At 38.7% G+C, this 27,840-nt stretch overlaps 2 protein-coding genes across 6 annotated transcripts in view; both read left to right on the forward strand.

Annotated features, from left to right (window-relative positions):
- Positions 1 to 10,363, forward strand: part of LOC121628874 (gamma-aminobutyric acid receptor subunit rho-3-like) — a 32,353-nt gene extending 21,990 nt beyond the window's left edge. The window contains exons 4-10 of the mRNA XM_041968250.1: positions 1,700 to 1,923; positions 5,976 to 6,058; positions 6,269 to 6,406; positions 7,095 to 7,247; positions 8,438 to 8,499; positions 9,224 to 9,355; positions 9,781 to 10,363. Of these exons, the coding sequence (XP_041824184.1) occupies positions 1,700 to 1,923; positions 5,976 to 6,058; positions 6,269 to 6,406; positions 7,095 to 7,247; positions 8,438 to 8,499; positions 9,224 to 9,355; positions 9,781 to 10,083 (1,095 nt within the window). The 3' untranslated portion in view covers positions 10,084 to 10,363. The remainder of the gene's footprint in view (positions 1 to 1,699; positions 1,924 to 5,975; positions 6,059 to 6,268; positions 6,407 to 7,094; positions 7,248 to 8,437; positions 8,500 to 9,223; positions 9,356 to 9,780) is intronic.
- Positions 10,364 to 14,366: 4,003 nt separating this feature from the next.
- LOC121628873 lies at positions 14,367 to 24,744 on the forward strand. Of its 5 annotated transcripts, none has more exons than XR_006008295.1 (15): positions 14,367 to 17,468; positions 19,072 to 19,213; positions 19,300 to 19,425; positions 19,830 to 19,878; positions 20,050 to 20,186; positions 20,331 to 20,434; positions 20,581 to 20,691; positions 20,894 to 21,139; positions 21,357 to 21,439; positions 21,531 to 21,731; positions 22,772 to 22,838; positions 22,908 to 23,030; positions 23,243 to 23,336; positions 23,561 to 23,633; positions 24,562 to 24,608. XR_006008295.1 is itself a non-coding variant. In XM_041968245.1 (15 exons), exons 1-15 carry the CDS (start codon positions 14,397 to 14,399, stop codon positions 24,664 to 24,666), a joined length of 4,707 nt encoding a protein of 1,568 aa, XP_041824179.1. In that variant the 5' UTR covers positions 14,367 to 14,396; the 3' UTR covers positions 24,667 to 24,744. The 5 variants fall into 5 exon arrangements, 4 of the variants coding, with proteins under 4 accessions (XP_041824179.1, XP_041824181.1, XP_041824180.1 ...); XM_041968245.1 differs by having other exon boundaries at positions 23,243 to 23,310; positions 24,562 to 24,744; XM_041968247.1 differs by having other exon boundaries at positions 21,534 to 21,731; positions 23,243 to 23,310; positions 24,562 to 24,744.
- Positions 24,745 to 27,840: the final 3,096 nt, after the last annotated feature.

Here is a 27,840-nt window from a genome sequence, read left to right on the forward strand (position 1 = left end):
CAGTGTGAAACAAGTTGTTTAATACTCATAAATAATGACTGAATCCTGCAAATGCAGCTCTCACAAGACTGAAAACTAAAATTTGGAGACTTGGACTGTAGTTGTATCATTGAATAAAGTGTTTCCCAGCCCCAAGTGTAGATCACAGCATTTCGAAACAAATTTTAATGACTTGCAACAAATATCGGGACAGTTTGTGTTTGCACCAACAAACAGGATTAAATTTAAAGTGGTTAAAGCTGATTTTAATTTCCAAGAAAGTTATTCAAACTGTCTGGTCTCATCTAAACTCTTAGACTCAATGTACAAAAATAAATTTATAGAGAATTCAGGCATTTTACTGAATTTATTGCAGTGATAAATAATGGGCTGATGTCACTTCCTGTTGCTTCCCTTTGTCTGGTTTGTGACCCCTCAAGTAGCAGCTTTGAACTGAGCCCACTACTTGTTTACATGTTCCTCCAACCAGGAGAGATTAAGGGTTTTGTCATAGCAGCCTGAGTTCAGATTCCAGTCATGTCACATCTGAGAACAGATTCCTTTTAAACCTCCTAAAATAAAAACATGCTTAAAAAATGGCAGCTTGACATTGTACCACTGTAATTACCTTACATACTTGGTTACCAGAAACATACATTAATACCATATGTGATTTATTCATATTTCATTGATTTCTGAGCAGTATTTAGCACTAAAAAGGTAGTTAAACTGAAAAATCAGACTAAAGAACAGCAATGATTCACAAACAAATAGTTAAGATGTGGTCTTGTTGCAAACTTTTGATCAAATTCATTAAAGTATACTAAACAAAAATAGAAACTCCCATTGCTCCCATTTTTCATGAGCTGACCTCAAAGATCTAAGACTTTTTCTATGGACTCAACAGGCCTTTTTCTTTCAAATGTTGTTTACAGATCTTTGAAAATCTGTGTTAGTGAGCACTTCTCCTTTGCCGAGATAATTCATCCACCTCAAAGGTGTGGCATATCAGGATACTGATTAGACAGCATGATTATTGCACATGTGTGCCTTGACTGCCCCGAATAAAAAGCCGCTCTAAAAATGTGCAGTTTTATCACGCAGCACAACGCCACAGATGTTCCAAGTTTGAGGGAGCGTGCAGTTGGCATGCTGACTGCAGGAATGTCCACCAAAGCTGTTTCCCATGAATTGAATGTTCATTTCTTTACCATAAACTGTCTTCAAAGGCATATCAGAGACTTTGGCAGTACATCCAACCGGGCTCACAACCGCAGACCACGTGTAACCACACCATCCCAGGACCTCCACTTCCAGCATCTTCCCCTCCAAGATCACCTGAGACCAGTCACCCTGACAGCTGCTGCAACAATCACTTTGCATGACCGAAGAATTTCTGCATTGCCGTATAAGACAGCGTATTCCAATTCCTGCCAATATCCAGCAACTTCAAATAGAAGGAGTGGACCAACATTCCACAGGTCACAATCAAAAACCTGATCAACTCTATGTAAAAGAGATGAGCTGCACTGCATGAGGCAAATGGTGGTCACACCAGATACTGACTGGTTTTCTGTCCATAGAAAAAGTCTTTGATCTTTGAGTTTAGCCCATAAAAAATGGGAGCAAAGACAAAAGTGTCGCGTTTGTATTTTTGTCAAGAGTATAAAAATGAAAGCTGAGTATCATCCTGTTTGTGTTGCATGTCTGCGTCGTGCAGGACTTCACCATGACTCTGTACCTGCGACACTACTGGAAAGACGAACGGCTGTCATTTCCGTCTCAAAACAACCAGAGCCGGACGTTTGACTCTCGACTAGTGAAGAAGATCTGGGTTCCTGACGTCTTCTTTGTCCATTCCAAACGCTCCTTCATCCATGACACCACCATGGAGAACATCATGCTGCGTGTTTACCCCGATGGAAACATCCTCTACAGCGTCAGGTACAGACAGACTGATGACTTCCTCTAAAGCTTAGTAAACATATATAGTATTATTAGCTTATTTTAATTTGGTAAATAAATGGTTACTTTGTGAAGATATAGCCAAAAACTATATGAACTATGGATTAGTTCCTTTTTGATTTTTTACTATAAATTACTATATGATTTTTTTAAACTATATATAATAAAAAATAAACAATGAGAAATTCCCCATTACATTTGACCAAACCCAATAGTTAGACCAGATCAAACCCATTTAAAATGAATTAAAATAGTTAAATATAAGAATAATTACTGAAACCATGAAATATTCTTAGACAAGCCCAATTCCCAAAAAGTTAAGATGGTGAGTAAAATGTGAATAAAAACAGAATGCAATCATTTGCTAATCTCATAAACCCATATTTTATTCCTAATAGAAGTTAAACAACACATCGGAAGTTGAAACTGAGACATTTCACTATCTAATGGAAAATGTTAGCTCATATTCAATTTGATAGCAGCAACACAGTTAAAAAAAAAGTTAGACCTGGGTCACCATTACCACTGTGTAGCATCCCTCGACTGTCTGTAAACATCTGAAAAGTCAGGAGACCAAATTTTTTTCCTACCAAGTTCATCCTAATAATGATATTTAGATTAGTCATAAGTACAAATAAATCTTGATTTATCAAACATGCGGAGGCCAGTCGAACACCCTTTAGTAAGTAATCAGCTGTTAATAAATTCCACATGTTGTAAATCACCTGCTTGTGCCTGTTCATTGTTATTTGCATTCAGAAATGCCCTTATTCAACCATAGAGAGAGGCAACACATCCCTATAGAAGTCAAACAGAAATCCCTGTGATTTTCCCCAGAGTGATGGAAACAAAGAATTTCTGCTGAGCTTGAAGTCAACTAAACATCTCTGCTTAGTTCACTTATTCAAGTTTAGTTAACATTTATTTTAAACAATACATCTGAAGCACATTTGCAAAAATTTGAGTGCAGAAGTCAAATATCCTTTAACAATCCACTGCAGTAATAAAGGGGTGCAGTAAATGATTGGGGATCAAGGGGAGATCTCTGTATTTTTTTTTTAAAAAGATATTACTAAACCGTCTGATATCGAACTATAAAACCAATTCAAGAGAAATATTAAGTGTTGCAGCACACAGACGAGACATATCTGCAGCTGGAGGAGGACAGAAACCAACAGAACTTCCTCCTGGAGGTTGTATTTTTATCCTGTAAAGCTCTCTGGTTAACCTCAGATGGTTTTATATTTTAGAGATGAAGGAGACTTAATTCGGCATTAATTACACACACATTTCCAGCATTATGGTGGCATTCACCAGAATGGTAGTTAATATAAATTTGCAACACAGATCCCAAATGACTGCAGAACTCTAACAGGGTCTCTTTCAGCATTTGTTTAAAAGGGTGGAGTCTGCAATATTATTTAATACAGGCAGATCAATGATCCTTATCTCCCACCTGTCTGTCACAGGTGTCTTTTGTAAGTTTTGAAACCATTGAAGCTATTTATTTTTGTCTTTGTAATTATTATTTTGACAAAACAATGTGGTTGCTAAGATCATTTTGGCACCTGAAAAAAATTATTCTGTTTCTCTACTCTAGCTCCTGTGCATATGTATAGTCTGAGCTGTTCTTATATTTAAAAACATTACTTGTGTAAGTACAAGATACTAAATTCTACACTTTGAGTGAAAATGTTCTCACACACAAATCTGTGACTAAGAATGGTTGATTAATGAGGAACCTGAGGCACAGGCAAGCCAGTTCAGCACCTGGATTCTGTTCCTGGGAAGCCATGCTGTCCTGGTAGATGCAGTATGGGATTTAGCATCATCTGATAAAAAATGCAAGGCCTTTCCTGAGAGAAACGCCTGGTTGGGGGCAGTTGTTGCTCTAAAACCTCTATATATTTTTCAACATTATTGCTTTCACAGCTATGTAAGCTACACTTGCCATACACATTGATGCGTCCCCCTCATACCATCAGAGATGCAGGCCTTTCCACTGATAACAAGCTGGATGGTCCCGCTCCACAGACATGGTGTCCAAGGTTTCTAAAAATAATTTCAAATTTGAAATAATCTGACCAAAGAATAGTTTTCCATTTGCCTCAGTACATTTTAGCTTTGGTCCAGAGAAGACAGCAGTGTTTCTGTTCCACAATTTCTAGATGAGCCTGTAGCAGATTGGTGAACCTCTGTGCAATGGATGACCCAGAAATTTAGCCACATACAACATTAAAGGTTTAACCAGAGGTTGGTTTATTGTGAGGAATTAGAGAGGATGGTGGTTGGTAACAAGATCCTGGGAAGGCAGTCTGGTCATGTGGTGCAGAAGCACACTACAAGACAGCTTGGCTCTGGGATCAGAAAACAACAGCTTCAACAGTTTGAGCATACGTCCGATATCCAGATGTGTGGTCAAGAGAACAGGAAATGGTCATACACAAAGGGGCAGAAGTCAGGATACTTATTTAAGGGGGTAGGCGAGAATTGGTGGTCATAGATCAGAGCAGGGGTCTGTGTCTAGATAATCACAAGGTGAGGAAGATTAGTTGAAGGCAGGGCAAGGGTAATCCAGGGACGTGCATGGTCAGTAGAAGAAAACTGGACCATAGAAACAAACGCTGTATCTCAACTTGGCACAAGGCTGTTGAAAGTCTGCCAGGGAAAGAGAGACTAGAGAGAGTTTAAGTAGAGCTGAGCACAGGTGAGGATTGGGAGCACTCAGGTGGAACGAATGAACCTGATTGAGGAAGCAATCGCTAGAGGCCTGGCAAAACATGAACCATGATCCTCTGGCCAGCGTTTCGTCTGAGGCTCTGCTTCTCTGAAAGCCTCCTTTTATAGCCAGACATGTCACTGACGTTTTGCCAATCAACCTAATTAACTGTCAAATGTTCTGGTTGGTTTTGGTTTATGCAAATTTCAATTTGCCCCCCCCCCGTTTTTAAACTTTTTAAGATGTGTTGCTCCCACCAAATTCACAGTTAATATTTTCCATGAAAAGATTAAATATGTCATTTTTGCTATTGCATTTATTGTTTACGTTATGTTGCAAATAAAATATTAGATTTATAAGATTTGCAAATCATTGCTTTCTGTTTGTATTTACATTTTCCAGACTATCTTAGCTCCATTAGAGTTGGGGAAATAAGGATTCAATTTTTTATGTAGTTCTTGCCCCTCATGTGATGTTCTTTAAGCCAGTTAAAATACTTGACAGATAATAACTTAATTCTAACAAGCATTATAAACAGCATAATGGTTAATATTTGCCATTTACCCTTTGCTAGATAACATTTGTTGATTAAAGGGCAATTAGTTTTTTTGTTTTTTTTTAATAAAATTAAATTTTATTTAAAGAAATGAGAGAACAAATTGCAATCAATATGAATGGAACAAAAATAAAGGATTTTGTTAACAACTGTTGTCATATGTTTTTTTTTTTTTACTTGATTAAAAATACACAACAAAACCTGCAAACATACAGTAACCATGTTAAGCTAGACAACACAGAACCATAGATCAAACTGGCCTTTTATAGCAGTGTATACAAAGAATGAGGAGCAGAAGGTTGCAGAAGTGATCAGCTTCCTTTTAAAACAGTAAACCTGGGAAGAAATAAAACAAAAGATTAGTTTTGTGCAGTGAAGTCATCACAGAGCACCTTAAATATGCTAATCAAAAATTATTTTCATATCAAAAACCATATTAGATACTGTTCAGATGCTCAGTTTGTTACACAGAAAACTGACAATGATTTAGAGCTCTGACTTAAAGTTCTAACTTAGAGACATCTCCATGCTTGCACATTTTGGCTTCTCTTGCTTTGCCTCTTGCTCCAGAGAATTTCTTAACATGTGGGGCCAAAACAGGCAGCCCAACGTGGCCCACCAGAGAAAGAAGGCCAAAAAAAAAAACAATTTACAGCTTCCCTTGGCAACTACAGGGAACATCCCGCTGGGATGTGATTAAAGTTTTCTGCAGGGCAGCAATAAGTGTACTGAAAGCTGTTTAAATGTGTGTTTCAGGGTCACCGTGACCGCTCTCTGCTCGATGGACTTCAGCAGCTTTCCTTTGGACACACAGAATTGCTCACTGGAGCTGGAGAGCTGTGAGACACGCACACACACACACGCACACACACACACACACACACACACACACACACACACACACACACACACACACACACACACACACACACACCCACACACACACACATGCACACACAAACACAATATTGACATTTTCATGTGCCCAAATTATGATATAAAGCAGAAGTCTTGTTTCTTTTCCTCCCCTGGTCTCCTTCTCTCTGCAGATGCTTATAATGAAAACGACCTGATGCTTTACTGGAAAAACGGGAACGACTCTCTGAGGACAGATGAGATTGTCTTGTCTCAGTTCTTCATTGAGCATTTCCATGCCTCCAGTGGCCTGGCTTTCTACAGCAGCACCGGTATGTGTTTACAGTGGTATAACTCATGTTGTGGAGTCTTCACACTGGAACTTGTATTACTATTTTTTTTAGCCTTTTCTGTTTTGATTTAATTCTTTTTATTTCTTTTTAAATATTTTTACTGTCCTTTTTAATGCTTCCTGCACTCTGCTGTAATGTTTTTTTTTTTTTTTTCCTGTAGGGCACCTTGAATTAGCTTGTACATGAAATGTGCTATACAAATGAACTTGTCTTGCCAAAAAGTGTGGGAGCCACCTTATAGTATTTATCAGGTTTAGGATATAGACGTGATTTAAGGTTAGGGTCAGAGTTCATTTCCAGGAGGCAATGAAAAAGCCTGAGGAGAAACAGGTTGGCTGTAGGAAGTACATTCATACATACACACAGACTTTAGTGGGTATTGATTAACAACATGTTATATTTAGCAGCCAAAAATAGCATGATTCGCATGTTGTAAGAGTGGAAAAATTCAACAGTTTTTTACAGGGCCATGAAATCTCTAGGACAAACTTAATCACCGACCTTGTCACCCGACATCTGTTGGACTTTATTCATTCTCTACTAATACTCAAATCTGCATTGGCAGGTTTTTGAATTTAGTAGAAACACTGATAACCAAAGGAATGGAGTAAATTAATCTACACTGTAATGGAAACTATTTGAGTGTCTTCCTCTATTTTTCTGTCAGGTTGGTACAATCGTCTCTTCATAAACTTCATTCTGCAGCGGCACATCTTCTTCTTCATGCTGCAGACGTACTTCCCTACGATGCTAATGGTCGTCCTCTCATGGGTTTCGTTTTGGATTGACAGGAGGGCTGTTCCTGCTCGAGTGTCTCTGGGTAACCAACAAAAATCTAAGTCCTGATCAATATCTGTCACTCCCCATAACCAGGCTGTTTCATAATTTGACAGTGGAGATATGTGAAGCACTTATCTGTATGAACAGTTAATGTCTAACCTGCCGTCAAAGCCTGATGTCTTGCAAAGTGAAGCAACTTGAGTGCTGCTCGATCTAGACCAAGTGGTCATCATGCAGCTCTCTGAGCAGGCACTGCAAATTTTCTATAGAGTCCAAAAGGCAGCAGTGCATATGGTGTTTGATCATGCAAAAGGGACACATGACAATGACAGATGTTACTCACTGGATAAAATTCAAGTCACCAATACTGCCCACAAAATAACTGCAGGGTCTGCAGCCAGAAGGCAGCTATTAAAACCTAATCATACAGGATTATGCTCCTTTCCAACCAGCATTCCTCTCATAAATGTCATCTGGTAAGACCATCCCTATGAACAAGGCAGTGTCAGTCCAGATTATTCTCATTTATGCTTCCATGGTTGTGGAATGAGCTACCAAATGCTATGAGAGCAGTGGTGTCTCCATCTACCTTAATCTTTATAAGAATTATCTTTTAAGGCAAGGCAAGGCAAGGCAAGGCAAGGCAGTTTATTTATATAGCACATTTCATGTACAGGACAATTCAAAGTGCTTTACATAAAACAAAGATATTACAGATAAAATTTAAGATAAAACCTCATCCCCCCCCCCCCCCGAAAAAAAATACAGTTTGAAAGATTTTCCATCTGTGTCACTCTCAACCTAAGTGAGAGAAGGAGTGTGGATATTTTTAAAGGCTCCATTTACCTATCAATGCACAGCCCTCAGAGATAATGCTACAAGTTGCTCAAATGCAGATTGTCTGAAGGTTAGCTTAACACCTAGATTCACTCCGTCACAAAGCAAAGCTAAAGCACCAACAACTGTCAATGTAAGCAAGAGCAGCCCACAGCTCAGGTTGTCCCACATATTTCTGTAACAGGGACGTTTGTTTCTGAAACTTTTTGAACACCTTTATTTCTGTGTTGAAGACAATGACTGCTCATAAGTACGTCACACAGCTCCACAGAGCATGAGGAATCTACTCCTGGCACTTGTGCTATTTACTGCTTAACAGGAGATTTATTTAGTATCAAAATATAAAATTTGTGTGAAAACAAACTGTGTTGTGACCTGTTTGTCTTCTTGCAGGTATAACCACAGTGCTCACCATGTCCACCATCATCACCGGGGTGTCCTCCTCCATGCCTCAGGTAGCTGCTGCATTTGTTGGTTTTCAGGGTGAATTTTAAGATGTCTTTGAGGTTCTCTGTGATCCAGCTGTTCAGCATATCTCAGAGCTTTCAATCCTTTATGAGCCTCTATGAAGTTTGAAGCAGAGGAATCTAAATTTCTAAACTCTTCTTTTGCATGATTGGAAAGATTGTATTTGGTGTCTGGTCCTGTCAGTGGAACATCATAATACTATAAGAGTATGCACAATATTACTTTTTTTCCATTACAGGAGAATCTCTGATTATTTTTCTGATTATTTTCTGACAAAAATTTTATTCAGTACCATGCAAACGGATTAATAAAAGTACAAGATGATCATTGATATCTCAATACTCAAGTCACAACAGTATTTATTAAGGTTTAATTGTTAAAACAAAGTTATCCACATCATGCAATATAAATTTTGTGAACATAAAACTATTTAGGTTATAGCAAAGATGATAGCAAATGTAAAAGAAAACTGGAAGGAACTTCTGAATTTGTTTAAGAGCATAATGATATTTAGGTGTATTTTCCACTTTTTCCATCAATTGAATGATTTAAAACTAAATATTTATTATTATTGTTATTGTTATTATTATTAATAATAATAATAAACTATCATTGGGTGGGAAAAAGTCAGGAAAAAGAAATAAATAAAGAAAAAAACAGCTTGTATTCTGAGATGTTGTACATGTGAAAGTGTGTGCTGTTGTTTCCCAGGTGTCCTATGTGAAAGCAGTAGACATCTACCTGTGGACCAGCTTCCTGTTTGTCTTCCTGTCTGTCATCGAATATGCAGCCGTGAACTACTGCACCACTCTGGAGGAGATGAGAAAGATGAAGCGGGGGAAGGTTAGTACAGTGGACAAACATGAAGTGAATACTGGGAGGACATCCTGATAAAAGCAGGGACTCACTCAAAGAATGTTTTATGTAATGCCTCCCTCTTGTGGCCAAATAGCAAAATTACATTGTAATATCATAGTATATTTTAGTGTTTTTGCTTGAGCACAGATTTACACAGTTGTGCACACTTTTGGAAGGGGAAAAAAGTAGTTGCTTGAATATGTTTTAAAAAGAAAACTAATTGACTCCACCACACACTTGAGAGAAACTGCAGCCAGGTGATCATTTTCTTCAATTTAATCAAATAATCAGGGATTTCTGTCCCAATAATGACTGTTAACCTAAGAATGTGTTAGGATGGAAATATTAAAGTCTGTTTCAGTATGAGACCGTATAAACTAAAAGCATGTCCTCTTTCTTTGCCTTTTCAGATCCCCTCCACCTTTAACGCCAGCCAGGCGATGGCCTTTGACGGCTGTTTCCACGACAATGACATTGAGCTGACCACTTTCTCTCAGATGGCACCCGCACTGACCACTGACCCTCTGACCACACCAACCCAGAACCCAGACATCCGCCCCATGGAGGGGACTCGCCTACGGCGACAGCGCTCGGTGCGTGAAAATGTGGACCTACTGGTCAACAACAGCTACATGATAGACTCGTACTCACGGCTGGCCTTTCCTCTGTCCTACCTGCTCTTTAACACCATCTACTGGAGCTTGTACTCCTGATCCAGAACCACACACTGTCCCAAGACTTTGCGCAAATTGCTGATGCAAAGTAGGCTGCAGGATGCCAAGACTCAGCTTCATCGCTGATCAGACTGTTTTCAGAAAGGATTGAGATTAAAACAGTTGTGCTGGAACTCTTCTTATTTCAGACTATACTATTTTCTTTATGGTCATTTAATTTGTCTTCCTGTAAGTCTTATGCACAAGGCTTTCATTTCTGAGATCTCTATCTTTGAGAAAATGCATTTTCTTTATTAAACCATCCTACTTTTACATGATGTGATTGGAACAAACTTACTTTTGTACTTTTCATTTCCTTGATTTCCTCTTGGAAAAGTTCTCACCTGGATTTGTGTGTCACAAATGATGTTCGTTAAAATGTCTGATTTTAAAAAATTATAGATAACAAGAAGCAAAAGTCTGAATTTTGCTTGCTCATTGTTAGCAAAATACAGAAACTAAAATTTCACATGAGAATATAAACTTTTTTCTATATAAAGTTGTGATCAAAAGTCTTGAGGCGCCTTTTCCATAACATAAAAAACAAACAAGAATCGACAGAAGGATTATCATTCAAAACGCATTTAGTGTGTTTATCACCTGTCTCCTTTCTTCAGCGTCTAATACATGTACTTGGCTCGTTATGCTAATGAGATGCTGACGTCATTTATCGACTTTAAGGACAGCCAATAGCTAGTTTCCTTTACGGAGGAGTTGGCAACACTGTGCACAACTGGGGACGAATTAAACAGGTGTTTCATGGAAGCTAACAAAGAGGAAAACCGTACACCCCCCAAAACACAACCCGTCAACATTCCCAGAGAAAAGAGTTTCCAGGTGAGCTTCTGAGTCTCAGTCCGTGAGAACAATCCGCTCAAAGCCTGCTTGTATCCGAGTTAAGCTAACCTGCATTAGGATGACACAACCATAATGTGGAAACCGTTAGTTTCTGTTAACAGCGTTTGATTCACGTCTTAGTTTATTAACTTGACTAAGTTAGCCTGGAGCTGATGTTCAGGTGAAATGTTTCTCACATCCCGGTGGACAACAGTTTTTTTTTTTTTTTGTTTTTATCTTGGACAGCTTGACTAATTGTTGTGCAAGTGTTTCTTGTAACTTGACCTGTCAAGCTGCAGCGAATAACATCAGAGACCCGACAGGTAAACTGACAGCAAACCAAGTCTTAACGTTTGATACTTGACACTAATAACACGTTTTATTTATTCATTTTTTGTTTTGTTCATAACCCTCTGTTGTTATGTAAAGTGTGTATAAAACTTTTTTAATGGGGAAAAATTCACCGCTTACAGTTTGCTTGTAAAGCAGCAATTTCGAAGCTTGACAAACGTTAAACATCAGATTGTGGACGTTAATTACCGGCAGCATAAATTCTGACATATGAATGGGCTCAGCAGGGCTACACTTTTTTTGTTTTTTAATTTCATGTCGAGTTTTCTTTTCTGTGAAAACAGAAAAAAAAGAACAAAAAGGATGTTATGTGTAAACTGAATGATAACAGAATATCTGTTAATAACTGTTATTGTCAGTTAAGTTGGCTTTTACTAGAGATTATTAATGAGAAATTACTTTTTTTTAGATGAAAAATACTGTGAATCAGTAAACTGTAAATCATATATCACACACTAAAAGGCAGCAAAGTTAGTTCTCAAGATAAATCCACAACTGTCACTATTTCTACATCTGACTCATTGGAAGCAAAATATAAAGAAAAATTACAACTTGGCTGATTCAACAAAGAAATCCAAGAGGACACATGAAGTAAGAGAAAAAAACAAAGGGAAAGTGACAGTGCAAGAGATAAGTTACGCTACAACATTGGACTGACTTTTACTAGCTGGAGAGGGTTCAGAGAAGAGACAGGATACAACACGGATGCTGAATTAGCCTTTTTAGTTCAGTAGTGCCTTTTTAAATATTAATTAATAATGATTAATTTATTATATCGACCGATATTAATTGCAGTATTTTTCAAAAGTATTAATCCAACCCTCATCTCTGTATATTTATACTTCCAAGCATTGCTACAACCAGAATTGTCAGGTCTTAACAGCAGATGAACAATATCTGAAAGTGACGGGAAATGGGAAATGTCCAGAAAAGACTTGGCAAATGCATCTGGACCTTCAACTGACCCATTTACTGTGGTCCATGGTTTCCAGTAACAGCAGGCAGAAAAGGCTGAGGTATGCCAAATGACATAGGGACTGGACTGAAAATATGTGGCAACAGGTCGAATGGAGTGATGAACCTCCCAAGAGCCTTCACGTCGAAGCACGGTGGGATCATCTTGACAGAGAACAGAACAAAAGACAGCCACCATCCAAAGAAGAGCGTTGAAATGTCCTTTCAGAAGCCTGGAGAACTATTCCCAAAGATTACTTAATTATTTGTTTGTATTCCAGTCTCATGAAACAAATTGACTGATCACCATCATCATCATCTAAAGGCTCCAGCCAATAAATTATTCATATGATGAATGAATCTGGCAAATGTGGAAATGTCATAGAAGACATTAACTGTTTTTCTTTTATTGAAAAAAATAACTTTAATTCCTAATTTGTCCATGTGAAGTTTAATATTTTATATTTAAATATAACACAAGACAGGGGAAAATATGTTATCTGTAAATGTTTTGTGATTTTGTAGATCATTGTGATTTGTCAGTTGTTATGCACATGTAAATGTAAATGTGTAAAAAATAAATTATGTAAATAAGTATATAAAATAAATAATAAAAAATCGATAATATATATATATAATACAGATATTAATATAAAATTTATATATAATTTATCATAAAAAAGACTTTAATATGATTAGTAAATAAAGAAAATATGTTAATGTGTAACTGAGACAAAATATCGTTAAAACTTATTTCTTTCCACAAATGTTAAGCTGTTCATAATGTTTTCTAAAAAGATTTTTCATTAAATGTAAACATCTTGATAATGTACAAACAAAAAAAAAATAGAGGTTTAGTTATTATTATTTTCTTATAGGTAATTATGCTGTTATTTTGCTGTTCTGGCCCACTGGAGAGCAAACTGCGTTAAATATAACACTTCTAGGTTAAAAGGTGACAAAATTTTGAATGACTATGTTGATAAATAAAGTACCAACTAGTGACAAACCTGGGGGAATCTTTTAAATGAGCACAAACATTTAATTCCATCTGCATATGTTTCTGTTTTAGTCCACATTGAGTAATTTAGCCCTAGCAGTGTTTTCATGGTGCCGGCTGGTTTCGTGACTCACTCCCTTTCTCTGCACCGCTTCCCCTGCCAGTCTCTTTGGTGACCATGAACAACAGCCACACTTGTCCTGTGTGTGTCCCTTCTGTCCTGTGCAATGTGATGTTAGACCAGAATTCACTGTATCCAGCTGATCTACTGGGGCAGCCAGCGCTTGGAGAATTTATTCCTCTTTCCTACTACAATAACCAGGTACTAAAACCTCACTACAGTGACACATTCAAGTATTCATATCTGATGTAAAGTAATGTAACATTGGCCATACAATTCAGACACCACATGCCAACCATTGTTTGTTTACCTTCTGTTCATATAAGAGGGAAAATGTGTAGCAGCTGAGAGCTCATCTTATCCAAACATCCAATAGTTTGTACAGACACCTAATAAACAGGACAGGTTAAATAAACTTATTTATTAATAAATGTACCCATTGATAATTGAGAAATTAATAAAAAGTTTTTTTTTTTCCAGACAGCATAAACAATAAGGGGAGTGAGATGGGAGGGTGGGGTAAAAAGTGATGTTTTTCAATTAGAAATATGCCAGTGGGATTGAAAAAGATGTGAATGACTGGAAGAAGTTAAAGTGAGGAGAAGGACTGAAGGCTGTTTCACCACCATCCTGTGATTGGTGGCTGCTGGACCATGTGCCGTGTGCTGACCCTCTCAAACTGTAGCCCAACCAGGGGTGTCCAGTATATTAATACATGCAATGCAGCCCTGTGTTGAGTGGCAGGGACATGTGAGCTCCTTCACATTTGCTACCCTGGGCAGGGAAAAAGTGGGGGAGGGATAGTAGCTGAGCTCTCGTGAGGAGCTGCCTGTGATTCTGTCTTATGTTGTGTCGGCTTTTGGTGTGAGCCACAGCAGTGTTTTTTTTTTTTTCTTTTGTTTGTTTTATTTCAACTCCAGGCCGGAGAACATGGGGTGCTGCTGCAGTAAAGAGCTCAACCCCAGTCTACAGAGTGAGAGGAGGAGTTTAATACAGTCCCAGCCCCACAATGGAGTGAGTGAAGCAGCGGAGCAGGTCAGGCAGCACGCTATGGCTTTAGCTCAACACGTGTGTCTGGAGGAAGAGAAGGACTATGTGCCAGACAGACAGGCTGATGTGAAAGCTCTGGAGGACAAGGAAGGCCATTCAGAACTGGACAACAAAGTTTGGACTGAAGCAGTTATGTCCAGCAGTGACAGCAACTTACAGACTGAGAAGGATCTTAAACCAGTGAACAGTTATAAGGAAAAGGTTACTATCACAGCTAGCACAAACACAGAGACAGTTTCTAGTGTCACGTGTGCTCCGAGACTCAGCTCTGTGTCAGATCCTTGTACGGAGGGGCACACACAGAGTCCACTCAGACAGAAGACAACACTCAGAGCATCATGGTCCAGTTGGCACCCAGAGGAGCAGATGGAATACAAGCCAGCGAGCTGTTGGTCAGCTCCCGCCAGGTTAGCCTCTGCTGCTTGCATGTTGAGTGAGGCACCACACGACCAGCCTTGGGTGACCAGAGTGTGTCAGGGGACACAGCAGGAATCTCCTGACGTAAAACACCAGGAGGAGGATTGCGGGGAAGCCTGCATCAGCACAGAAGCACTTTGTCGTGTTATGGAAACAAAGAGCCGGAGCTTTTATAGCATATGTTCTATTGACGCCGAAGACCTTGAACATGACCATGAGCACAGTCAGCCCCAAACAGCTGGAGCAACACAGTCACTGCACACAGCTGAAGGACAAACAGCCCCCCCACCCTGCTTAGCGGAAGTCCCAGACTCTAGCCAATCAGAGGCATTTACAGTCTGGGACCACACATATGTCACAGAATCTAAAATGATTAGCAAATCACATGATGAGAAAACAACTTCTCTCCAGTCACATGTTGCTAAAACACGCTCAGCAGAACAAATCACCCATGCTGTGCCCCTGGACTCTGTGTCTGACACATGGCTCCTGACTAGTAGTCATCAAAGTAGTGAAGACCCCCCGGTATCCTCACTAGAGAATAGTGAGTCTGCACAGCTGAATTCCCAGAGAGCTGCAATAGAAACAGATGCAATTACATGTGATGTTTCAAATCTCACAATGCCAGTTACATGTGTCCATGTGGAGGAGAAGAATGAAGCTGCTGAAGATGGGACAGTCAGAGAGTCAAAGGAGATAATACTGACAGAGGACTGTTTTCAAGTTCATAGTGAGTGTTCAGAGGGCGAGATTATGTACTTAGAGGACTGCTTGGCTTCAGAGGACGTCTGTAATGTGACAGAAAAAAGAATGGTTGACTTTCAGGAGAAAGACGCTGATCAGAGCGTTGATTCTGACTGTGGTCGTTTCCAGCAGTCTGAATTCAGAGCAGAGCTGGACATCATAAATTCACACTCAGCCACCGAAACCTCTAAACCCAACACTTCATACCTGAACCCGGGATTTTTAAATATGATCCACAAGGAGGAGGAAGATGAGGAGGTTGTATTCCCTCTGCTCGGAGGGGAGATTGAAACAGATGAATCCTCCCTGCAAAGTGAAACTATCCCTGTGAACATTCGCAGAATACATACTGGAAAGGGTGAAATTGGTCACAGTAGTACAGCCGATACGACTCTCACAGAGGTGTCTTCGCTTTCCACCAGCTCCTCACTGTCTTTGTCGCCCACTAAAATGGCCATCGCCGGCCTCACAAATCTGGCTCCTCTCTCACAGTCAACAAAAAATAACTGTAAATCCATCACAGTGGTGAATCCACAGTTACTATGTAATCGCCTGATTAGCGATACTGAGTTTGATTACTGTGACAAATTGCTTAATTCCTCTGGTCTGAACACTGAGGGTGGGGTGGTGTTTGACTCAGAGGATGTCCTCAACAGTGGGGCAGTTGAAACTCCAAAAGCAGAAACTCATCAGAAATTTAAATCTAGTGAGAGAGGTAATGTTTCCATTGGTTTACCTGAAATGGACCAAAACACTTCTGACTTAGTAAGGAGTAATAAAGAATGTGACATCTTGTCTGAGCACTGCAACGCTCGTGTGGGTGTAAATATAAGCATCACTCCTAAGGGCCCGGAGATTTCTGAGGATTTGAGTCACAGTCCTCTCACACAGCCTCCGCCTGCTGAAAGCAAGCTTTCTGTTCATACTTCCTCCACTCCACTGCTTTCTTCTTTTTCTCTGTTCACTTCTGAGACTGAAAACTCTGCTACCAAGAGTAGATCCAACCAACAAGAGAAAAATCCATCAGAGAATAAAGTAGAGGAGACCGTTGAACAGCTGACTCACATCGAGCAACTTGTTGTGATGCCAGTCAGGCATAAATCTGTGGATGCAGTGGAGCAGCATCCCCGTAGCTCTCATCCAGCCTCTGAATCCACAAAAATATTTGCCTCCAGTGTTTCCTTTGACTGTGTGAACCCTCAACTGGATGCTGGTATACAGGATGACACTTTTGACAGTTTATCACAACTGGAAGAGTCATCAGATAAAAATCACTTGGAGGAAACGAATGAGATGAAGATGGACACATCACCAGCTGAGTCCCCTGCTCTAGCTTATGATATGCATTCAGAAAGTCACAGGGATTTGCTCTCTGAAACTACCTCCAAAAGCATTGAGATTCACACTGTTACCATTGGGCATGACAAACACAACATCGTAGATGACTACAGTGGTCAGATTGACAATATCTTGAGCAGCCAAGAGGGTCACAATGTGATGGATGTGGACCCAAATCAGATTGACATTTACGCCTCAACCCCGTCTTATGAAATTCACTTACTGGATAATGAACCACTTGTTACTGCTAAGAAGGGAGAGAATGAAGGAGGGATGATGGAGATGGTAACTGAGCTACTGGGAGAGGAGGCAGAGTCCTCTGTCTGCCTCCGACTTTACCCAGACCCCTGGATCAGGCTGTGTCTGGAAGAGAACTGTGAGGGGTGGGCTCAGGGGGCATGTGACGCTGAACGCAGCCAGGATGAAAGCAAGAAGGGCAGCAACACAGAACTGATCCCATCCTCAGTGTCAGAGATCCAGCCCTCTATGGCTCTGCTTGGAGCTTACCCATACAGCACCATGATGCCTCAGGGATCCTGTGTGTGGGACTGGCACACAAATTACACTCAGTCTGTAAGTGTTCACTCAACATGTGCTTTGGCTGGGTTGAGTGAAAGTATTCGACAGGACATGTGCCTTAGTCATTTATGTTATGCATGGATGTGTTCATGTACAGACTAACCACACACTGCATATGGAAGCAGTTGTTGTTTCACGGTGTTACATAAGTTATTGTTCACACATGTAATTAAAACTTGCATGTGCAGTTTTCAGATTGAGAAGAGAGATTACATAAGATGGTAATTCATACAACTCTTAGAACTAAATGTAATGAACCTGAATTTCAGAGTAGTTTTAAAAAGGCCTATGTAGATACTTTTTAAACAGGTGCATAGAGTGTTAAGACCAGACTTTTCAAATAAATAATTTTTAATTCAGGCTGCCAAAAATAACTTTGGTACCTAATTATGTAATTATTTGCATTAAAATTTTTTAAATGCATCAATGCACCGTCATTCTCCTCACTTTTCTTGAGAATTCAACACTAGCACTCCTGCATTTAAAATAATAATAATAATAATAATTATAATTATAATAATAATAATAATAAAAGCTGGAAGCTAGCCTTTCATGGTTCATACCAGCACATATTTTCTGGAAACACTAGCTACAGTAAGAAAAATTTATCAGTCTCATTTCAGTTAGATCCATGTCACTATCACGTAAAGCTGAAGAATGAAACATGTTGATAACAGCCTGTTTCAGTTAGATTGTATGTGGCTTTATTTCATATTACTTTTCTGTATTAATGAGGTTTCCATTGAAACTGTCATCAAACAGCCATGCACACATCTAAGAAGATACATCAGGTTCAGATATCTAGGGAGAGTGAAACAGTAAAAGGGAGTAAGGGGATGTCTTTTTTTAAATCATTGGTGCTGTGCAAATGTTGCAGACAAAAGTCTGATCATTTAGGGGCTGTGAATGTGATGAGAGAAATTATGAACAAGTTCTGAGATACAACCAGAGCAGGACCCTTTACTCACAAGGCAGCTGACAGGTAGTAGACAGGATTTATACTTCAGCTCAACAGGAGCCTAATCTGATTAAAAATTTTAATTATTTGACAGCCTTAGTTTTAATTTGAGCAAATCTGAATCACTTTTTGAAGCAAGATTTTTTTAATCAAGATTTTTTTCATTGTAACTAAAATATTAACTACAGAGAAATGGTTCTTAACATTGTCTGATTACAAGTCGATGGTAGAGTCCACACCACGACTAAAATCCATAAAGACAATGATGGCGCTAAAAGTATCACTGAGATTACATGCAGAGCAAGATATTGAATTATAAAATATTTGACAGCTTATTAAAACACAGCAGGGATCACACCAACTCCAATACTCAGCTTTATACTGATTTGTATTATTAGTTAAATTTGTACTGTATGCTAAATTACGTTCTCTATTAAATTTTGCTATTTGGGATCAACTCTTTTTGGAAGTTAATTACCATATAAGAAACTATTTGCCTCTTAAATCTCCCGGTCTTGCCCTTTAGGGTATCTTATTAAGCATAATAGTAATAGTAATTATTATAATTATAGTTTTACTTTATTAATCCCGAGAAAATTCAGCTCTGCATTTGACCCATTTCATGTGTTTTGATTTCAGGAAACTGTGGCTGCCACTAACCTTAGCCCTGATGCCCGAAATTGGACTGATGCCAGCTTCAGTTTTATTGTCCCTGATGCTGCATACCAGCAGCCTCAGCAGCCATGGCTACAGGTTCCCAATAATCTGATCCATCAGGAAGGTAGGCTGGAGTTGCATTTGTTTTTGACACTTTGACACACAGGAGTTATTGTACGGTTAGATTTCTTTTTCTTTCCTTTTTTTAAGGATATCTGCCAGAGTTTCAGGTGAACACAGACCTTACTGAAGTTAATCCCTGTATTGTGGAGTATCAGACACTGACTGCTGATGTTCCTGTGGTTTTTGGACAGTCCACTGGCCCACCTGTTACAGGTATTTATCTGTTTCAGTTGTTTTTTTGTTTTTTTTTAACTAATTTAATACAAGCTATTTTTCTGCAGGCACTGTAGCTCTGAGGCTTCCGTAATCTATCAGGATTTGTTACTAATAGATACAAATGCGTGTAATGTTGATATAAACTCATTGAGAGATATAAATAAGATGGCAACCTTGTGCAGCATCCCTGATTTTATATAGATGCCACTTCGGAGGCTTTCTGGAGTTGAGAACACATCTCTCTCCTGTTGTGTAAAACATGTGAAAAGGCAGCTGCAGACAATGACTGGAGATACTGTCATTCTCCAGATACAATCCAGGACTGGTGTGTGAAACCTGCTGGAAATAGAAAAAGTATATGCACTGAATCTGTGAGCTCAAATGAATTTCCTTGATTTCAGATGAGGTTAGAGAAGAACTGGGCCAAGTTTTGGAGTCTTGTCTGACCAGGTAACAACTCAGCTTAATCCATAGTTTTGAGCCTTAATCTAAAAGCCATCTTTAATGTTTTTTATATTTGCATTTGTAAGAAACAGCAAATCATCAGAGCATGAAAACAAAACTCAAAAACTGGATTTTTTTCCTTGAATTGTTCTAACCAGCTCCCCTGTCCCTCCTCAGGGAGAACCTTGGCAGCGATCTATTCCTCCAGTCTCAGATGGACAGTGACCAATACATTTCCATCGCCACTCTGGCCTGCATTGACAAGATCAAGAACCTCACCACAGACCTGAACGTCATCTGTGATGTTCTTAGAAGTCAGTGTTTGTTTCTGCTCATAATGGATTTGTATATCTGACAAGCATGAAGCTTTTAATAATCAGCTAAATGTGGATATATGTAAAGTAATAATTGATATAGAAATGAATCAGTTGGTATTCTTTTCTCTTCCTGACTGGCAGCCCTGCCACTGATCCAGATTTCTCCATGTGGAATGAAAGTCCGGCCTGGAGTGAGCCGGTGTGTTGTGATCCTGCGGGAGATTCCTGACACCACACCTCGTGAGGTAAGAACTGCTGCTACACACACATAAATAACCCATTTTTAAAACAAGATTCTCTACATCTTCTCCAACTGTGGATTGAAATGTAACTGACTGGATGCGTGTTTATAATGTTTGTGGGTGTGATTGATGCTACCTCTTCTGTGCAGGAGGTAGAGGCTCTCTTTGAAGGAGAAAACCTGCCAAAGTTCACGAGCTGTGAGTGTGTACACAACGACAACTGGTTCATCACCTTTCAGTCAGAAGCTGATGCACAACTGGTAAAACAAAGCTCTTATTTTGTTTGATGACTGATGAGACATTTGTCATTAAGGAATTTTAATCACAATACAAAAATTTCTGTTTGTTATTTTATCATTCAGAAGGATGTTTGTAAGCTCCTGTCACAAACTGAGCTGTTGACATGACTGGAAAACAAAATTACTCAGTTTCACGCTGCACATGCTGTGTGTATGTCCTCAGGCCTACAAGTACCTGAGAGAAGAGATCCGGGTGTTCAAGGGAAAGCCGATCATGGCAAGGATAAAGGCTAAAACAATACCAGTCATTACCTGCGCTTCAAAAAGTGGCTACAGACCCGTCCAGCTGGATCAGTGTAGCAATCAATACACCTCCTATTTCCCGCCGACCATTTTCCAGCAGCCCACACAGCAGTTGTTTGATTTCAACAGTGAGGTGTGGAATTCAGCTGCAACAGAATGTGCTGAGGTTGGTCCTTTATATGCATAAAGCGATGTTAAGGAACAGAAGATATGACAGAAATACATATTGCACAGACAAGAAAATATGTCTTTCTCATATCTTCGTTTTCTGTGGTTTGTAGATCCTGTTTATAACTTATTAAATCAGAGTTTGGCTCCTTCTGAGCTTCTTCAGTCTTATGTGTCAACAAAAGTGCGATTAAGCTGTTTTTAATTTTTGCAAGCAGCCCCATTTGTCAACAAATGACTTAATGGATGGGTTTGCAATGCTTTCCAACTTCAAACCACACAGCCAGCAAAAGCAGAGGTAAAATATTTTCTGCTGTCTGATTTTGATGCTGTTGCTTTCATGGCCTAGAACACTCACTGATCAGCGAGGTGTTTCATTGTTCTTCCAGTAGAGGCTCTAGGTCGTCCCATGGTGGTAATCGTTGGCAAAGCAACTGCTCTCAGCCATCAGAGCAGCCATCATTGTATCGTTCCTCATCCGCCACAAAGCCCGGTCGAGGCCGGACACGCAGCAGCTTGCACCAACAGAACAAGGGTGGAATGACTGAGTCCAACAAGAAAGTTTCTTCAACCACCCTTGAGCAGAGAAGGTAAAAAAAAAACAAACGTCTTGGTACTGTAGTTTCACCCATGCAGTTCATGTTGTCCATAAACTGTAGAAACAGCTCACAACATATAACTGCTGGACAATAATTTGAATGTTATAGCAGTTGTTTAATCCTTCCACTACCTGTGTAGAAAGTACTTTGCATGAACAAAACATTCTCTAACACCTGCATTTGGTTTCGAACAAGGACTAAAACGGTGACATTTTAGGTTTTAGTCTATTTCACATTAAAATTGACTTTTAACTTTTAACTGTTAATGGAGTTTCCAGGATCTATTGTCCTGCAACCTCAGTTCTAAAATAAGTTCTGAAGATTGACAGCAACTCCTGTGGTCATTTCTCCTTTTCTGTTTTTGTCCTTCCTTGTGTCACAATTACAGATGAAGAAATAAATCATGAAGACAAACAAAAATGATCAAAGAAACACCCTTCATTGCAATTTTATTAAAATCACAAATCTGCTTTCACTAAATCATTTCATTTATCACCTTTGATTTTATTTAATAGATAAACTACCCCAGAATCCAGTTTATCAGGATGTTTGTTAGGCTGCTTAAACATGATCAAATCGAAGCAAATCAAACCAAAGAAAATGGGACAAAGGGTAGATGTCCATCTAAAAGTTACCATCTAAATGCAGACATGAGGCCATAATTTGAAACAAAAGACTTTAGACAAGAAAACAATGGAACTGTGGAAGTGTGAAGACAATGAAATCCTGAGTTATAGTCCTTGAATTTTAAGACTCATTTATACTAAATTGTCAACCATTGTGTTGTTATAGGCACATGTGATGTAGCTTTTTAGTTGCAGAGTTTACACTCTACTAAATCTGCCATCAATGAGAAATATTTGCTCTAAGCAGCAAGCAGAATGTTGTTATTAAATAGTGAAATACTGATTGTTCTGAAACATACAAATTGTGGGTACTCCGAAGTTGAGTCTGCTTTGATGTAGATGTATAAATCAAACTTTTTTCTGAGTAGCGCCAGTAATTTCCTTTGTGTCTTTGCATCAACATAGAAGAAACTTTAGCCAAAGGGGTAGAGAGAAAGCAAAGTCCTGGGAAGGGTCTACTCAACATCGTCAGGTGTGTACACAAAACAGTTTTAATCTCCAAGTGTTGAAACTCAAAGCTGACCACAGTGTGTTTGTATAGAATCTGCCAGGTCTTCTTCGTCAGCCCTTTCCTCCTCCTGAGAGCACTGTAATGGAGAGCCTTACTCTTTCTATGGAAAATGCTGCCATAGCAACTCCACCTGCATCTAATGGCAACATCAAGGTAACAAACACTGTCTGCCTCGCACACACAATGTTCGCCTGAATCTCAGGCACATCATGGTAGGTGAGCCTTTTTTCTTTAATCTTCTCAAGACAAGAAAACAATAGAACTATGAAAGTGAGAAGATTGTGAAATCATGAGTTGTAGTCCTTGAATTTTATGACATGCTCTTTCATCTAGAGATGGTTGATGTGTGATTTTATTCCTCTCAGGGTCCCAACAAAAGCAGCAGCGGCTGCGCACCCCAGCCGTCAGAGGAGGCTCGGCCAGTGTCACAGCAGTAACTATCCCTGAGAAAGCAGCTGGGTGATGCTTTACTTGATTTAACTTAGTCTGTCCCCTTTTAACATTTACCTCTTCCTCACATTTCAAATTACTCAACATAAGTAACAATCTGTTGCTGCAGTGTTGGCTTCTCTAATCTTTTTTAACTTTGAATAGCCTGCTTCTTGAGATAATAAGTGTGCAAACTGTTGCAGTTTTCCAACTGTCATGTTGCAAACAGCTGAGATGATTGTTTTTCTTTGTAGGATTGTAAAGGAGAGTTCTAAGGTCTCAACCAGTGAGGAAACATTAACTCAGCTCCCTCAGGAAGAAGCCTCAGTAAGAATTATTTAGCAGCTGTTTTACTTGCTTGTTGTTTTGTTGTGTCTCCTGCGCTGCAACATGTGTCATTAATACTTTACTCTTATTTTTTACAAGTTTTGTACAAGTTAAAAATATGTTTTCAAATGTCTTATTGGTAGTATTTCATATGCCAGTGTTTTCCCACATCCGTCACCATTATGGTGTGGTCAGACAGAGGTTTTTGTGCAGCAAGTGAATAATCACCATTCAGAGGGATAAATAGATGGATTATTTCCATAGATACCATGCTCTTAAGTGATAATTTGGAGGATAATCTGTTGCTTCTTCATACCTGCTGTAAAAATACCCAAAAACACCCAAAATTCCAGAGTATTTAGTTTCTGTTTTAGACCAAAGTTGATTTGTGATTAATACAGCCAATAGCTGATAGAGATACAGATATTTATAGCTTACCTCATCATCCTCCACTGTGCCCATTACTGTTTCTGACTCCTGGTAATGTTGGAAAAATATTAGTGATGATATGCTGTCGCAACAAACTGTCACACTAGTTTTTTGTCTAAGTTGAAAGATTCTTAATTTCTGTGGATGTGTGTTTGTGTTTACTAATGTCACCTGTAAGATGCAATAAAATGTGCATCCTTTCATAGCAAACATCATAACACTGCATTTTACTTGTGGACACATGTCAATAAGTACTTATAAGACATTATTAATTAAAAAAAAGTACATTAAAATATGTTAAGAAGTTGATGATATTGTCCTGGACATGTGAATGTCAGGTTCACCATGTATGTGGTCTGTGTACAGCTGATGAATTGGCCTGGTTAATGCTGCAATGAAAAGAGTAGCACAGAAAAAAAATGAACATGCAAGTCTTTAACATGTAGAAAAGGAGTAAGAATAAACCTGATCCGGATCTTGCTGTGCTCTGATTGACAAGGACTCCCAGAAACTGAGCTACGCCGAGATCTGCCGTAGAGGATGTTTCAAAAAGTCGGTGTTGCCCACTGATGACCAGTCCGACTCAGCTCCACTGCCAAAGTAATCAGATAAGATGGAGGCTTGGCCTTTTTTTTTTTTTTTTTTTTTCTCATGATAACATGTTGTTTCGGCCTAATCATATGAATAGGCTGCATGTTTACAATAAAGAATATTCTGTGTTGTATTTTACAGCAAGACTGTGTGACACAGCATTTAAATAAACTTATTTTAAGTCTGGATTTACACTAGAAGCTGTAAACACTGCACATGTTGATCTACTTGACTTGTTTTTAATTTCGTGATTTGAAGTTCAGGTCAGTCATCTAATGGAGGCTCAGTTCAGGCTCAGTTTTTATTTAATCTTGTTTTGCTTGTGGTACTTTCACTGCTCTCTTTCTTTCTGTACAGGATATTCTGTCATGATTCTGTGCTTTATTTGATATTTAAGTGTTTTTTTCTTCATACATATGTGCTGTTCTTTAATCTAAAACACTGCTGTGAACATGAGGCTTTTCCGATTGACTTCTAGTCATCCAGTTTATTCCATTTTTACATGTTAGTGGGACGTGAAGGCCCATCATGAAAAAAGCACATAATAAGAAAAGACTTATGTACTAAAATAATTTGATTTCGTAGAACAGGGGTCTGATTGAATTCAAAAGTATGTTGCTCTTTAAAAGAATTGCATATCAGTTCTTTACATTTAACATTTAATTTAAAATGGAATTTGTTGTTATTACTTATTTATGTAAGGAGGCATTTTTGTGTGTCAAAGTTTTGTCTTGTGTTGAGAAAGATGCCATTTTCTTGTAACTCAGTGTTATGATGTTCACTAGCCCCAACATAGGAAAACGTGCTCTTTAAAGATGGGGCTGTTTCTGTCTACAAACAAGCACTGTTTTAATACAAAGGACAAGAAATGTTTTTAAAAACTTGAATTTGATTGAAGTGTTTTTTTTTTTTTGTATTGTATAGTTTTAAATGTTAAACTTGTTATGGAGGAAGAGCAGGCACATTTGTGACATATGCTATTTTATACATGTGTACATATTAAAAAGATATTAAAGACGTGATATGTGTTGACACAGAATTAATTTGATATGTTAATTTTTTTCCACCAGATTCCTTCTATATTTTCTTCCAAATCAACATTTGTAATCTATGCATCAGACTACGTTTATGCGTCCTTCTTGTAACCAGCAGGTGGCAGAAGAGCTTCATCACAACACTCATAACTGGCACAGCACTTCTTTACAATGAGGATGATTTGATTGTTGCAAGGCTACAGTCCTAATGAATGAGATGAATAACACTGATGACATACACTGTATTAGATGGACAAATTGATTCACAGTTGTGTCACAACCACTTTAGGCTTATTTAATCATACTTGCCTTTAATATTATTTGCACACTTCTGTTGACATGGATAATGATCACTACAAACAACAGCAGCTCAAACTAAAGAGAAAAAAAACTATTTGTGAGGTACAAGAACATCACTGACCATACGTGTGATCCAATAAGTATTAGGCTGACCTGAAATTAAAATGTAGGAAGCTCACATTAATGTCTTGAAGAGCTAATAAATCACTTCTAATGTAAATGTTTAGGTATGAATATTTTTTTTGGACTAGCTTTCTTGTAATTTCTTTAAGTACCCAGATAGCAGACACATCTGGTCCTACTTTTGGCAATTATGGTTACAGTTATAGTACTGGCAATCTGTACAGATGTGGTCCAAATATGAGGAGCTAACCTGGACATAGATCACAGCAAGTTCTTTGTGGGCCACGTGTTGTTACGTGCCTGAGTTTTGGCAGCCACACTTATAGTCAACGCTGTTAATGAAGGCCAAATATGGGCCAAACAAAACTGCAGATGTGAGCCATATCTGGGCCAAACACTTATTGTTATCTGCGTATTCTCTTTAGCAATAGTTCTCCAGACTTCTCGAAGGACATTTCAAAACTTGTCTTTGAATATTGCTGTCTTCTTTTCTATTCTTTGTCAAGATGTTCCTACACAACTTCAGTAATATTAAGGTCCAGGCTGGGGAGGATTCATCAATCCATAAGGCCTGCTGTTACTGATTTTCAGTCCAGTTCTTGTGTGATTTAGCATACCTCAGGCTTTTCTCTCTACATTAAAAACGGCTTATTGAAAGCCATCCTTCCATGGAGACTATTTCTGATGAGGCTTCGGTGAACAGTAGATATATTGTCGAAGGTCCAGATGCATCTCTCAGGTCTTGTGTCAGGTCTTTGCTGGATTTTTTCCCCTATTTCTTTAAAACATCACTCTCAGATTCTGTTCATCTGCTGTAGATTTTTTCAGACCTGTCACTTCTTTTTTAGTCCTGTGTGTGTGTGTGTGTGTGCACTCGTGTATGCAGTTTCCTCATACTGCACACCGTGCTGGGATATGCCATGTTTTCAGCGAATAGCTTTTTGGGAAACTCCTTATTGGTGCGAAAAAACTATTTTATGTCAGTCAAACTATGTTATATTTGGCATTTTTGTGGATGCAACAAAAGAAATGTAGAAAAATTATTTGTTTTTGTGACAAGCTGCTAATAGCAAAGTGTGTAGAAACACAATGTAGACATTGGTACTTGCTAAATGGCTTGTTATGCATGGACACCACTGGTTCATCCTTTGAGTTAGGACCTTCTTTGTGTTGAATAAATTATCAGGTCAGTGTTCTGGTTTAATAAAAATATTAATAAAAAAATAATAAAAGAAAAAACTCAGACACTTTTGAAAAAGGTCTACTATAAGGACTGGACTTAAAATGAGTGAAAAATAAAGGTCAAAAGCCCAAAGGAAAACTTTGAAAAATCTTAAGAAATCCTGAAGAACTATTGTTCAAGACCACTTTAAAAGATGACAAAGTATGGCTGCTTTGAAACAAAATAGGCTGAAACTGTCAAGAGTGCATCAGAACTTTTTGTAAATGGGACATATATTGAAAAAATACTAGTTTCATGAAGAAAATACCAATTTCAAAACTTTTAAGAGAATTAAAACAGATGCAAACATGAAAAAAAACAGAAAAGTATTGTTGTTTATTTTTTGTACCACTTTAGTGCTCTCGTGCACCGTTTCTGTCAGGTGTAATTAAAACCGTAAGGTGTGGTTTTCCTTGCGCCACCTGTCGGTGATGACCGGTACCGCCACCTCCCTCCCTCTTCTTAACTCCGTCGAGTCACGTGACATCAGCTGCAAGGAGCTGCAAAC

This window comes from Melanotaenia boesemani, chromosome 18 (assembly GCF_017639745.1).
Source record: "Melanotaenia boesemani isolate fMelBoe1 chromosome 18, fMelBoe1.pri, whole genome shotgun sequence".
Taxonomy (NCBI): Eukaryota; Metazoa; Chordata; class Actinopteri; order Atheriniformes; family Melanotaeniidae; genus Melanotaenia; species Melanotaenia boesemani.